The following is a 14,151-nucleotide window of genomic DNA, read 5'->3' on the forward strand; positions in this document are numbered from 1 at the left end:
CAAGAAAAATACAGGTCACCACAGAGCACCAGTGACCCGGATGCATGAACAAGCAGCAGGAGCAAGCGAGGACTCACCGGTGCTCAGACAAATGAAGCCAACCCTAATTCGACCAGTAAATTCCATAAATGTCCTTTAAGGACATTCTCACGTTCAAAGCAAGATTTCAGCACTGCACTACTCAGGTTTTACATGCTCTGATATATGAACAATAGTGAATTTTTGTTCTGTGTTATACATAGTGATGGAGAGGGCAAGGTGCCAAGAGAGGGCAATGGAAGGTGAATATGACCAGAGCACATTTTATGTGTATAAAATGTCATAATATAACTTTGTACAATTAATACATGCTAATTAAATGTAGGAATTTTTAAAAAGACTGAAATTTCCAATTAAACATGTATTCATCTGATTTAGAAGTCTCTCCAGGACTGGGGGGAAGGTTCAAAGGTTAAGTGCTTGCTCAGCATACATGAGGTCCTGGATTTCACTCCAGCACTGATGATACTTCACCAAATTCATTCCTAGGGCCCTTCTACAAGCATGCCACTCCTTCCTAATCCTCACGTGGTCAGTGCAGAGCAGGCACAGTTCCTGAGCCACACAGCTTTTCCGGTCTGTTATCCCTCTGACTGGTCTAACTTTAGATGTTTCTGTGAAATCTGGCTTTGTAGCTGTGTGGCCGGACTGCTGACCGACAACTGCATCGTGCCCTCTGGTAGAATCCATCCTTTCCCGGGCAGAGGTAAACAAGAGCTCCTCTCTGGCACAGAGACTTACGGGTCTTTCCTTATGTTTGATCCAACCCCAGGAGAGCCCGTTTCACTGTACTGAAGCAAAGCCAGGTGGGGTCCCCAAACATCCTGTCTCCTAGCCTCGTCACTTCAGCCTTTTCAGAAGAAGTCCTCCCAGTTGCCCCTGGAACTGGCTGAACTTAGAGGGACTTTTAAAGGGGAAGCTGGGGGACAGGCATGACGACTTGAGCCCAAGCCCTAAAACCACATAAGGGGTCAGGGACAGGAGCATGGGTATCTGCGGTGAGGAGGAAGTGGCAGGAGCATCTGAGGCATGCTGGCCACTCAGCCTTCCCTAATCAGCGAGCTCCAGACCAGTGAGACACCACGTCTCAGAAGAGGATTGTCCCTAAGGACCAACACCAAGTGTCATCTGCTGGTCTCCACTTGCATGTGTGCACACATGCTCTGTGTGTTGCTGTGTGTTGAGAGTGTGAGATCATGAGCACACACGCATGTGTGCTCACATGCACACACACACACAAGCAAATAAACAACCTCAAAAGATTTTTTAAGAAGTGAAAGCTAAACATTCTCTGCTCTCATGGGAACATGTAGCAAATATCTTGGCCTTAAAGCTGTCTCTTTTGTTCCTTCCCTGTGAGTTTGTATATTAACTAAGTTCTTGTTGGGGAATATTATTTTAAGGTGTGTTGCTTTTGTTTACTGCATTTGTGAACTCTGTGAAGCTGTGATTCTCTGCCTGTCTAAAACACCTGATGGTCCTAATAAAGAGCTGAATGGCCAATAGTGAGGCAGGAGCAAGGATAGGTGGGGCTTGAAGACAGTATAAAGAGAAGGAGAAATGAAGAAAGGACGAGAACAAGGAGAGGAAGACATCAGGAGCCAGCCACCTGGCTACATAGCAAGCCATGGAGAAAGAAGTAAAGAAAGGTACACAGAAATGGAGAAATATGAAAGCCCAGAGGCAAAAAGTAGTCAGGATAATTTAAGTTTTAAAAAAAAAAACTGGCAAGAAACAAGTCAAGCTAAGGCTGGGCATTCAAAACTAAGAATAAGCCTCCGTGTATGATTTATTTGGGAGCTGGATGGTGCCTCCCAAAAGCCAAAAGACTAAAACATCAGACAACAATGCTGTCACCGTTTTCTTCTGCAGTGCCATGATGACAGCTGTCTGTTGGCTGTACCTCTGCACAGAGGACACTGAGCTCACAGGCTGTCACTGGGAGGACACGTGTCTTCCTGCTACTCACTCTGTAGGATAGTTGTTATCAACGAGACACAACCGGAGTCACCTGGGAAGAGACCCTCAGTTGAGGAACTGCCTTCATCAGACAAATCTGTTATCATCTTTGTGGGGTATTTTCTTGATTGACGATTGATTCGGGAAGACCCAGCCCACATGAGCACGCCATCCCTGGGCAGCTGGACTACATAAGAAAGCAGGCTGAGCCGGGCCGTGGTGGCGCACGCCTTTAATCCCAGCACTCGGAAGGCAGAGGCAGGCGGATCTCAGAGTTCGAGGCCAGCCTGGTCTACAAGAGCTAGTTCCAGGACAGACTCTAGAAACTACAGGAAAACCCTGTCTCGAAAAACCAAAAAAAAAAAAAAAAAAGAAAGCAGGCTGAGCACGCCACAGAAAGCGAGCCAGTGAGCAGCATTTCTCCATGGGCTCTGCTGGAGTTCCTGCCTCCAGCTCCTGCCCTGGCTTCCCACAGTGATGGACTGTAAGCTGTATGCTGACACCAACCCTTTCTTCCCCTAGCTGCTTTTGGTCAGTGTTTTTTATCACAGCAATAGAGAGCAAACTAGAACATTCATCATTTCTGAATGTATGTGTATAAAACATGTCAGCATTCATGACTGACATCAAGTTTCTTAGAGAGTCTGCGTCCCTTGTCAGTTACACTTCTATTAAGCCATGTGCTGAAGGTTTGGTGTGGTAGTTTATCTTCCTCCTTCAGTCGGTTGGTCCTCCCTGGCCCAGAGGCCTGGAGTCCTCCTCCCACCTCAGGCTTCTGAGGAGCTTGGGCTCAGAAGCGTCTTAGCTGTTGTCCCCAAGTGGTTCGAGGGTGGCGTCTAACATCTTTTTCCTCATTTCAGGTTAGAATCCCCAACACGGAGTCTAAGCATGGATGCCCCAAGGGGGGTTCACATCAAAGCGCACACTGGGAAAATGGAGGCCCTTTCTCAGATGGACATCATCCTGGGGAGCAGTGACGGAGCGGTGAGTACAATGACCGAGCCCTGAGCGACTGTGTGGCTGAGGCACCTGCGCGCTGCACCCACCAGGGCGTCAGTGTGCTAACCTTCTGCTGGCCTGTAAGGAGACCGGAGGAGAGGCACAGCATAGGCGGTGCAGAGGAAGAACTGAGGACACATCAGTACTGGGAAGGGTCACAGACAGTTGGAGTCATTCCACGGTGGGCTCACTTTCTTACACTTGGCACCTGCTCCACTAAGTTACTGTTTTCAGTTATGAGAAAGCACTGCAGACTTTGAGGAGGTGCAGACATCAGCTTTTGCATTTCCTGGTGACTCGGTGTTTCACAGCATGGCTGTTACTGGGGTTGTGTATAAACGACAACCGTCCCCTCTTGTTGCCCAGAGCACTATGTGTGTGGGTCACTAGCCTAGGTCACTAGCACAATACGGGTGCATGGTTACACGCTCGCTCTTCAGCTCTGCCCCTGGCTTGCACCAGGGACAGTCAGCAGGATCTGTAAAGCACAGCGCAAGCCATGCAGGGTGCAGGGGAGCTGCCAAGTCCAGAAGCCCGGGCCTCTGTGGGTCATCCATCAGTCCTCTTCTTCCATCAGTCCTCTTTCTGGAAAGTCTGCTGGCCCTCTGCGCCTGTCCTCATTAAACAAAGGGGGAAATGCTTGATCGTGTCTTGTGGTCTTGAGGCACTCGTGTAACATTTTGAAATGACATTCATTTAGCATGAATGTAGTCAGGATGCACACGGTGCTGTCCTAAAGAAGGTTGGGTATGTGGACAGAACCCAGTCAATGACTGCCCAGAGAAGATGTGAAAGACATCTACACACTGAAACTTAGGAGCTTATGAGAGCCAGAGCTGCCAAAGTCAGAGATGGAGCCAAGGATTCTAAAATCTTACTATGGAGACACAGTATCACCACACACTGCACACAGCTTCAGTTACTATGGAGACACAGTATCACCACGCACTGCACAAAGCTTTAGTTACCATGGAGACATGGTATCACCACGCACTGCACACAGCTTCAGTTTTTAAATGTTCATCATTCCTACTGTGAGCCAGGCAGCACTCCTTCAGGTAGCAACAATGGGACCTATAATTCCAGCCTGCATTCCCCATGACTAGGAGCTGGGCAGAGGGAGGACAGAAGTCTGGACTCCTGCCTAACATGCTGAACAGTAAAACAGCGTAGGCTGTCAGTGGAGGAAAAGAAGCAAGTGGACAAATTAACCTACCAACCTGCAAGACAGAGAGGGCAGAAATGCTGAGGTAACAGCCTCCCAGGGAAGATCAAGTACTCAAAGACCCCCTGGCATGGCACGGTGCCCACTGGATTGCCTCTGCTCTGCTGCTATGCAAAGCCACACAGTGCAGGCTGTCTGTCCTGCAGCTAGTAGTGCTCTGACGGCTCATTAGGAGATGGGAATTCATGGATGAGAGCTATAGGGATTAAAGAGAGCTCCCAGCGGTTGACAATGAAGACATTATGCCAACCTACAAAGCACTGAAACTTCCTCACTAGAGTGGGTGTTGACAGGAAGGGGCAAGCCACTCAAGGCGACTGTTCTCATGTCCTTAGGAGAATGGTCTCCTGCCTCAGCGATGGCTCTTTGCTTATGCGCCCATTTAACAAACCTGGTGGTTCTCATGGTGCTTGCCCTGCTTTAGTCTTAAGGCCTGCCGCACTCAGCACTCAGGAGAAGACAGGATTCTGAATAATGTGAAGAGTTAAGGGAAATGGTTGGCAGCTGGAAAGGTGAATTCAGTTGTCTCTCCTAAGAAAACAAATCCCAGGTAAAGTCAGGATAAATTCGGACATCCATGGACCCATTTCTGTGGACTGTCATTCCAGGGGGGAGGAGACAGTTCAGCATACACTCACACGCCGTCACAAGTGCGAGTCGGCATAGCAAGCCTGTCAGTTTTGTCGAATAACTTCAAAAGACATTTTTTTGAGGAGTGTGCAGTTGTTTTTACTCTTAGTTCTTTGGGGGGCCGCCACCCAGCTCCCAAATAAATACACGGAGTCTTATTCTTACTTGTGGATGCCCACCTTAGCTTGGCTTGTTTCTAGCTGGCTTTTCTTAAATCATGCCATCTACCTTTTAGCTCTGGGCTTTTATCTTTCTCTATATACCTTTCTTTACTTTTTACTCTGTGGCTGGCTGGATAGCTGGGTACCTGGCCCCTGATGCCCTCCTCCTTCTCCTCCTTCCCCTCTTCTTGCTCCTCGCTTCTCTTCCCAGATTTCTCCTCCTATTTATTTTCTCTGCCTGCCGGCCTGGCCTATCTTTTCTCCTGCCTTGCTATTGGTCGTTCAACTCTTTATTAGACCATCAGGTATTTTAGACAGGCAAAGTACCACAGCTTCACAGAGTTAAACAAATGCAACATAAAAGAATGCAACACATCATTGCATCATTAAACAAATGTTCCACAGCGTAAACAAATGTAACACATCTTAACATAATATTCAACAGAAGTGAAGCAACACAGAATCGAAAAGCAATCTCATTTACTGAACTAATTGTAAAACAATGGGTCAGTTTTCCTAGCTAGGGAGTCAAAGAAAATATGGCCTGTCTCCACATTGAAGGAGCATGTCAGCTCCAAGGTAACTGAGTCCCAGGTCCCAGGTAACTGAGATTAACTCAAAATGTGACCCTAAATTGGTATGGCCATTTTCACCTGGAGAACTCCGATATACTCCACCCAAAACACTATGACAGCCATATGCATAGATGTATAATGTTAACTGACAGATTTAGCAGGACTTTGAAAGGACTTCAGTACAGGCAGGTACCCAGCTTGGTACCCAGCTTGCTTTCAGTGGGAGGAAACTACCTTTCTTGGACTATGCTGGAAATGTCCCTTGGTGCAGTTCATTCCTCCTTCTTCATGTCTCATGTCTTACTCTCTCCCAAACAGCTGGTTCTTGATGCTGAAACTGTGGGTTTGCTCAAGTTGAAGCAGGGGACACCGGGTCCCTCTGGCAGCTCTAGGGGATTCTATGAGATCTGTGTGTGTCCTGATGGGAAGCTGTACCTGTCTACGGCTGGTGAGGTCACCACCTGCGAGGAACACAGCCACATCTGTCTCTGACCGCTCCCTCTTCTGCAGGGCACTGATGATGTCTTGGTGAGCTGAGAGCTGTGGCCTCAACTTTTATGTCCTCCCAGCTGGATGGGAGCTAGAGGAGGCCCTGCTAAAGCCCTTAGAAGCATGCAGGGGGAATGTGGCAATAGAACTGTTGGCCTAAACTGCCTGGTTTCAGAACGACACAGAAATGTCAAGAACTCAGTCACTGGATTTTCCTCTTTCTAGGCCCCTCCACGTCTCTCATGTTGAACTGCTATCTGGAAGCAATGCATCATACTCAACAGCAGACATCTCTCTCCTCGCACACATTCAGCTGGCTGGTGGATTCTAGAATGCCCCACCCCGCAAGCCCTTCCTTTACTTTAAACCTCAGGTGCTCCTTTCAGCTAAGTGCAGTGTGTCAGGTTTTACCAAGAAATCTCCAAAAGTTTGAGGTTGATACATAGTTAAGGGAAGAAACTACACAAAATTAGTCATGCTTTTTTATATACAAACCAATGAGCAATAAAAACATTTTTTTTCAGACCAGCGTTTAAAAAGTGTCTTACTTTCTTTAATGATAATAACTCAACTATGGGAAGTATTAATTATCCTCAAATTATTTGTGACAAAGGCTCAGGTCAGTCATTCATAAGGCACAGGGTCCCAGGTAACTGAGATTAACTCAAAATGTGACCCTAAATTGGTATGGCCATTTTCACCTGGAGAACTCCGATATACTCCACCCAAAACACTATGACAGCCATATGCATAGATGTATAATGTTAACTGACAGATTTAGCAGGTGCCCAAGGGCTTCTGTCTCCAAGGATCAAAGGGAGTGGTGAACCTCTGCCTTCCAGGCCTAGTGCGGACTTCCACAAACAGGAGGCTGGGTGCAGCGGCATGGAAGCAGTCATGCAGTGTGTGAATGTATACAATGCCATTGTTGCATAGGTTGATAATAACGAAACACAGTGCACATCTTGGTCTCTGTGGAGGCCCTTCACTGACAGTGAAAATGTCCATCACGGGTCTTGAGAAGTGGCTCAGTGGTTAAGAGCGCACTTCTCTTGCAGAGAGCCAGGTTTCTTTCCCAGCACCCGAGTAAAGCAGTTCACAACTGCCTGTAACTGCAGGTTCGGGGTACCTGACTCCTCTGGCACCCACTAGCACCTGCGCTCACATGCCCATACCCCAACACAGATACATATAATTTAAAGAAGTATTAAGGTCTTTTTAAAGTGCCCATCATTTTTTTGAAAAGGTGGCAGAAGCTGCTTGTTTGTTTCACAGTTTTAGAAGACTCTCAGTTTAAGACAGAGTGAGACTAGCTCTCCTGAAGCTTCCCGCCCACAGATCTGTAACACTAACACAGGTCAAATGTGCCTTTTCGACTCAGAGCCAGGAGAAAGAAGTAAACTTTTAAAAAAGATTTACTTATTATGTATATAGCGTTCTGCCTGCATGCATATCTGCAGGCCAGAAGAGGGCACCAGATCTCATTACAGGTGGCTGTGAGCCACCATGCGGTTGCTGGGAACTGAACTCAGGACCTCTGGAAGAGCAGCTAATGCTCTTAACCACTAAGCCATCTTTCCAGCCAGAAAAGTGAACTTTTTAAATGCTTTTTAAATAAAGTGTTTATCTAATGCTGTCTTCCAAACCTCACTCTAAGGGTAGCATACAGCACACAGGAAACAGCAAAGTAACACAGTGCTTCCTATGGCCCTGAGAGCAACACCTGAACGCACAGTGCTCCTGGATGCAGGGCTGGGCACTGTTCATTTGGGTTCAACCTTGATTTTTTTTTTTTAAATTTCTGATTTCTGTGACATGTCTCTTGTCAAGGTCAATCAGTCCCATGCTTGTGCCTAAACAATGTCTTCAAGCTCACATGACCTAACACGGGATCGCATTTATAAGTAAACTTTTTCTCATACAAGTTCACAAAGGCTCCAATGGTAAAGTGAGGTCAGAGAGAAAGCATGAGAGTGGAAGAGAGGATCTGGGGGTGGCTCAGAGGACTGGAGTTCAGATTGCAAAACACATTAAATGACAGGTAGATGTGGCCACCCACCTGTGACACCAGCCTTGGAATGCAGAGGTGGAATGCCCAGGGCAAGCTGGCTAGTGAGACTAGCCCTACCAGTGAGCTCTGGGTTTGGCTGAGAGAGACTGTGCCTCAAAAAAATACAGTGGCAGAGCAATCAAGGAAGATTCCTGGCATAAAAACCTCGAGCCTCTACAAGCATATGCACATCTACTTGTGTACACACACACACACACACAGAGAGAGAGAGAGAGAGAGAGAGAGAGAGAGAGAGAGAGAGAGAGAGAGAGAGAGAGAGAGAGAGAGAGGGGAGAGAAAATAAAACATTTTTTTGTGTTCCTTGGCTTTATAGACTCGTATTGGAAGATTCTGTGCATAGAGTACATTCTCCAGAGTGATAAGTACTCTATCCTTTGTTAGGACCAAAAACTTTAGATGGACCCTAATATAAATTATAGGTGCATGTAATTAAAAATTTCTCACATTCAAGAACATCCCTATGCTTATAAAGACTAATCCTTGGTTCTGGGTTTTTTTTTTTTTTTTTTTCACATTGACACAAGAAAGCGTTATCGTAGAAGAAAGAATCAGACCTGAAATAATCATTTCATAAGATTGGCCTGGGGCAGAAAGATGGTAAGGTCAGAAATCAGGGAGTTTGCTATGAGACTAAAATAAAAAATGAGTTTGAGAGAGAGTAAGGAGGGGTATATGTGACATTTCATAGGGAGGGAAGGGAAGGGAGAAATGACGTAATTATAATCTCAAAAGAGAAAAATATTGACTTGTAGGCAGGCCTGAAGGGCATTTTTTAATAAAAGCTGATGTGGGAGGGCCCAGGCCATTGTGGGTGTTGCCAGCCCTTTACTACTGGTACTGGATTGCATAAGATAGAAATCTGAGCAAGTCATGGAAAGCCCATCAATAAGCAATGTTCCTCCATGGCTTCTGCACCAGCTCCTGCCTCCAAGTTCCTGCCTGACTTTCTTCATGATAGATCATGATGGGACATGTAAGCTGAAATAAACCCTTTCCTCCATGAGTTACTTTTGGTCATGGTGTTTCACCACAGCATTAGAAACTGAGACAGAAATTGGTATCAGAAAGTGGACTATTTTTGTGATGAACCAGACCATGTGTTTCAGAAGATAGTGGAAGGACTCTGGAACTTAGAACTAGAAAAGTCACTGAGTGTTCAGGGCTTAACGAGCTGTTGTGGGAACTCAGAAGACCATCCTGAGAGCAGTGCAGATGACGGAGGCCTAGCTTGCCAAGTTTAGGAGGGAGTTTGAAAGTGGATTAAGAACCACTTAAATGAAAACTTTGCTTTGCTGGGACACTGGTCATCTGGAACTGAAGGATCAACTGTGATTAAGACGAGACCAGCATCACTGAGGCAAAGTCTTCAGGAGGAAGAAAGCCTTGGCCCGCTCCAGATCACAGCTGTGTGGGCCGACACTGAGGAAACATTTCCTAGTAGATTCTGTTTTAATTATGCCTCTCTTCTGTCTCAGTCTCTCTCTCAAATAAAGGTCAGCACACAGAAGCTGTGATCCAGAGGGGGCCAGGCTGTACCTGGACTGGCAGCTGAACTTGGCAAGGTGTTGACTCTCTCCAGGTCTCTTCTCCAAGGAATGAATAGGTCATGGAGAACAGCCAAGGTTTGGTACTAGGAGAGGTCACTGATGAAGGTGCAGCCTTGATTGCAGTAGAAGTCGCAGTATTAAAGGGGTCATAAGAGAGAAGTTGAGGTTTGGCACCATGTGTCAGGATCAGGGTCCCTGAGGAAGAGTCCAGCACAGGTTACTGATAAAGGTACAGCCCAATTGCAGCAGAGACCCCAGAATTTTGGAGATGCCAGTACCATGAGACAGTCGCCAAGGACAGCAGCATATGTGGAGTGGAGCCAAGCTGAGCCTAGAAAGCAAGTCACATGTGCTGTGGATGGCAGAGCCAGAGAAGATGGTTGCAAGGGCAGTGGTTCTGTAACCTAACGAACACAACAGAATTCAGGCTCTACCTCCCACAGCATTCTGTGTAATGGACACTATGGTGGTTTGAATAAGAATGGCTCCCACAGGCTCATATATTTGAATGCTTGGTCATCAGAGGGTGGCAGTACCAGAAAAGGATTAAGAAGTGTGGCCTTGCTGGGTAGGTGTGCCCTTGTTGGAGGAAGTATGTCTCTGGAGGTGTGCTTTGGGGTTTCAAATGCCCAAGCCAGGCCCAGTAGCTCTCTCTTCCTGTTGCCTGTGGATGCTGACAGAACTCTCAGCTACTTCTGAAGCAACATGTCTGCCTGCATGCTGCCAACTTCCTGCCATGACAATAATGGCCTAAACCTCTGAAACTGTAATCAGCCCCGATGAAATGTTTTCCTTTATAATAGCGGCTATAGTCATGGTGTCTCTTCACAGCAATAGAACCGAAGACAGAAGTCATTGACTAAAACACACACTATTTTCTGAAGGCTGCCCAGCTCTTGTGATAGGGCAGAGCCATGCTGGCTGAGCCCTCCCTCAATTAATCCATCAGCCAGCTGTCTTGGGGAACAGCAAATGAAGGCAGAATGCCTCACGTATGGTTTTCAGCATATCTGTTTTGTGTGGGTGTTGTCCTTTCCCTGACTCAAAATAACAGTGGGTCTAGACTGGCTTCAGCCACCCACAAATGGTTTAAATTTCACTATCTACATTCTTATAGCTTAGAACACAATGGACTTTGCATCAAGTATAAGCCAACAATTTAGATGGTGTGAGAACTGTGTTGAAAAGCACACTGTTGACAGAGTAGAGCACAAGTTCATTTCTGGCTTCTTAGAGGCTATGGCTCACGGTATACTCTTTTCTCTTGGTCTGTTGGCTAGCAGTCTTCAAGGACAAAGGGGCAGAGGAACAACAGAAAGCTTTGTATGAACTGTGAACACAGGGAGAAATAGCTTCAGTGAGATAGTTCAACTTTTCCAGAGGATGGGGACAGAGACTGGGATATCAACTAATCTGCATTAAACAGCATGTTCTTATCAAGGCTCCCAGTACAAGTCTGATTACCTTATGGGCAGCAGAGGGACTGTGTCAAGGGACACGCTAGTGATAAATCAGGCATCCAGGCCTAGAGACATTCTCCAGATAAGGCCAGGTAGAGTGCTGGAGTCCTCCATGTTGCTAAGCTTGGAGAGAGCTGCCAGGCCATGGAAGACTAACCTCTAACTAGCAGGGCCTCCCAACAATGGTTTTGTATTCAGAGGAGGTAGGAAAGGGCATTTCCTGAATTCTGTCCCACTATTCCCTATTTACACTCATAATCTTTAAATAAAAGTTAATTAATTTGGTTTTAGAAAGTATGCAGATTAGTTTTATCATGTTGCTAGGTAAATCATCCCAGGCTTTGGTCTGATTGAGACAGCCAAGCTGGAATGTCCTCACCATATCCCCAGACCCAACACAGGGGACACCTACAATGTGATCGGAAGGTCTGTGTGATAGTTAATCTAGGTTGTCAATTTGATTTACATTTGGAAGCAACTGAAACCCAAGCAGCTGGGTGCACTCGTGGGGGATTTTTCCTGGATTATTTGAGGTACGAGGCCCACCCTAAATTGCGATCATTTGTGATCATAAAACCCACCCTAAAACTAGGCCACATTTTCTGGTGGTCGCCTATATAAAAGGACACAGAAGGAAGCTTGTACTTTGTCTGCTTACCCATTCATTTCTTTGCTGGTGTTAAAATCGGGATTTCAACATGGACTGAAAACTGGCAGCTCTCTAGGACCCCCCGGGGACTCCAGCATCAGATTGGGACTGCTAAGTTATCCCATCTTGGAGACTGAATAACTACTATATCACTGGCTTTTCCGTCAGGAGAGAGCCATTGGTGGACTACTTAGATCACACCCTGTAAGCCACTCTGATAAATCCCTAATATATAAGTATATATTACTTCATTCTATCAGTTCCCGGAGAACCCTAATAGGGTTTTTTTTTTTAAATAAATGAAGTATAACCTTAAGTCATATTAAGATAAATGGGCAACAAGTTTAGAAATTAAAGTGCTGAGAAATTCTGTCTGTAGAATGTGCCTTAGTTTCTCAGCCTTTCCAGCCTTTAGGTGGACCATTAGAATCTAGACTTCTGCCCAGTTGCCAGGCAATGCCAAGCAGTGAATCTCCTCACATACACACTACTGGTTCTGATACATGATAACTAAAATCTCCCATGACTGCTATTTTCTACCAGAACTACGGATGTATAGTGGGGTTGTATAAGATTTAAAGAGCACAGTTTACAAGCTGCGTTGATGGAATAAATGTTACCCATCACCAAGTCAACTAAACATTTTCCTGGAATACTTCTTGGGCTTACCATCTCTGCTCTCCTCTCTGCTGTACTGACTGCAGTGCGCAGGCAGTGCACAGGCCTGCCTGTTTCAGCCAGGACACCCATCCTTGCTGGGTGCCCTGTGCCATCCCCAGTGAAGGCATGCTCCTGTGCCATCTTAACCAAGAGCTACTCAGGAGCACCTGCTTCAGGCATCCAGTTTCCATTATCATAAAAAAAAGAAAGGAAAAGAAAAAAGGCAAATGGGTTTTTAAAAGCTTAAGACAGAAAAATATACAAATTTATTCAGGGCAAAAATTCTTTATTCTCAATTTCAAACTCTAAAAATATCTGGCAGAGGGGGCGGGGAGAATGCTTTTCAAATTCACTTGCTGCTGCTAAGTTAGTGTTGAAACCTGATCTCGATTCTGCAAGGCTATTTATGAAGATTTCATAGTTAAGCTAGGGTAGATATTCACAGGCTCACTGCAGAAGATGGCAGGGTGTTGTCAAACCCCATGAAGATGCTTCATTAAAAGCAGACATGATCTCAAAGGCCTAGAGAGATGGCTCAGCAGTTAAGGGACATGGCTGCTCTTCTGGAGACCCCAGTTCAATTCCCAGTACCCACATGGTGGCTCCATACCACATTTAACTCCAGTTCCAAGGGATCTGATTCTTCTAGCCTCCATGGGCACTACACATACATACGTGGTGCACAACATATATGCAAGTAAAATACTCATGCACATAAAATAGTAAAATAAAACAAAAATAGATCTAAAAATTAAACAAACAATCTAACATGCTCTCAGATTAAGCCCACTGAAGAAAAACTGAACTGCAACTGGACCCGATACTTCATAAAACGGGTTGTGAATCTGAGCTGTTTGGTTTGTTTTCAACTAGATCAACTATCGCAAAGGCCAGACAGAGTTTTCTGTTAGTTTTAGTGTTGATAATTCTAAGTGCTGAATCTAAGCATCAAACAGCATACATTTGATAAGGAAAGCAACATTGGGTAGCATCACAACAGAATGTTTAGCCCTCCATCACTTACCTTCAGAAGTCTGGTGCCTGAGGGACAAACCATTTCCGTAAGTTAGGGCTCAGATGTGAACCAGCCCCAGTGCTGTCCAGAGATAGGGAATGTCAAGACATGCTAGGTATGGTGCAGATACATTCAAACCCACCTCAACAAATGAATCAACTAATTCTGTTCCCATACAGAGGTGAAGGGAGCTCTTAACTAAATCAGTGAACACCTAATAAGGCTACATATAATATGTACTTCCTGTCAGTAAACCACAAGGAACCCTAACAACTCAGCATGAAACATTCAGGACAATAAACACATGCCAACGTATACTAAAACTCAAAATGTGGGAAACATTAAGCTTGATTTCCAACAAACTATTTCCCAAGAAATAACCTGAAGCTGCAGAGATTCTCAGCACTCCAGAGCACTGAGTGCTCTATCAGAAGAGCCAGGTTCAGTTCCCAGCACCCACATGGTGACTCACCATTATTTTTAACTCCTGTCCCAGAGGATCTGATGCCCTCTTCTGAACTCTGAGGGCACTGCATGCAGGTGGCACACAGACACATACAAAACACCCATACACATAAAATAAAAATAAAATCTCAAAACAAAAATTTAGAAAATAACAAAGCAAAATGATTTACTATATACATTTTTCTTTAATAAAATTATGGCATTTAA

At 45.5% G+C, this 14,151-nt stretch overlaps 1 protein-coding gene across 1 annotated transcript in view; it reads left to right on the plus strand.

Annotated features, from left to right (window-relative positions):
* The window catches only part of Sgcg (sarcoglycan gamma), a 38,041-nt gene extending 31,961 nt beyond the window's left edge, over nucleotides 1–6,080 (plus strand). Inside the window, exons 7-8 of the mRNA XM_038310513.1 lie at nucleotides 2,859–2,982; nucleotides 5,907–6,080. Coding sequence (XP_038166441.1) covers nucleotides 2,859–2,982; nucleotides 5,907–6,080 — 298 coding nt within the window. The remainder of the gene's footprint in view (nucleotides 1–2,858; nucleotides 2,983–5,906) is intronic.
* Nucleotides 6,081–14,151: the final 8,071 nt, after the last annotated feature.

This window comes from Arvicola amphibius, chromosome 13 (genome assembly GCF_903992535.2).
Source record: "Arvicola amphibius chromosome 13, mArvAmp1.2, whole genome shotgun sequence".
NCBI classification, from domain to species: domain Eukaryota; kingdom Metazoa; phylum Chordata; class Mammalia; order Rodentia; family Cricetidae; genus Arvicola; species Arvicola amphibius.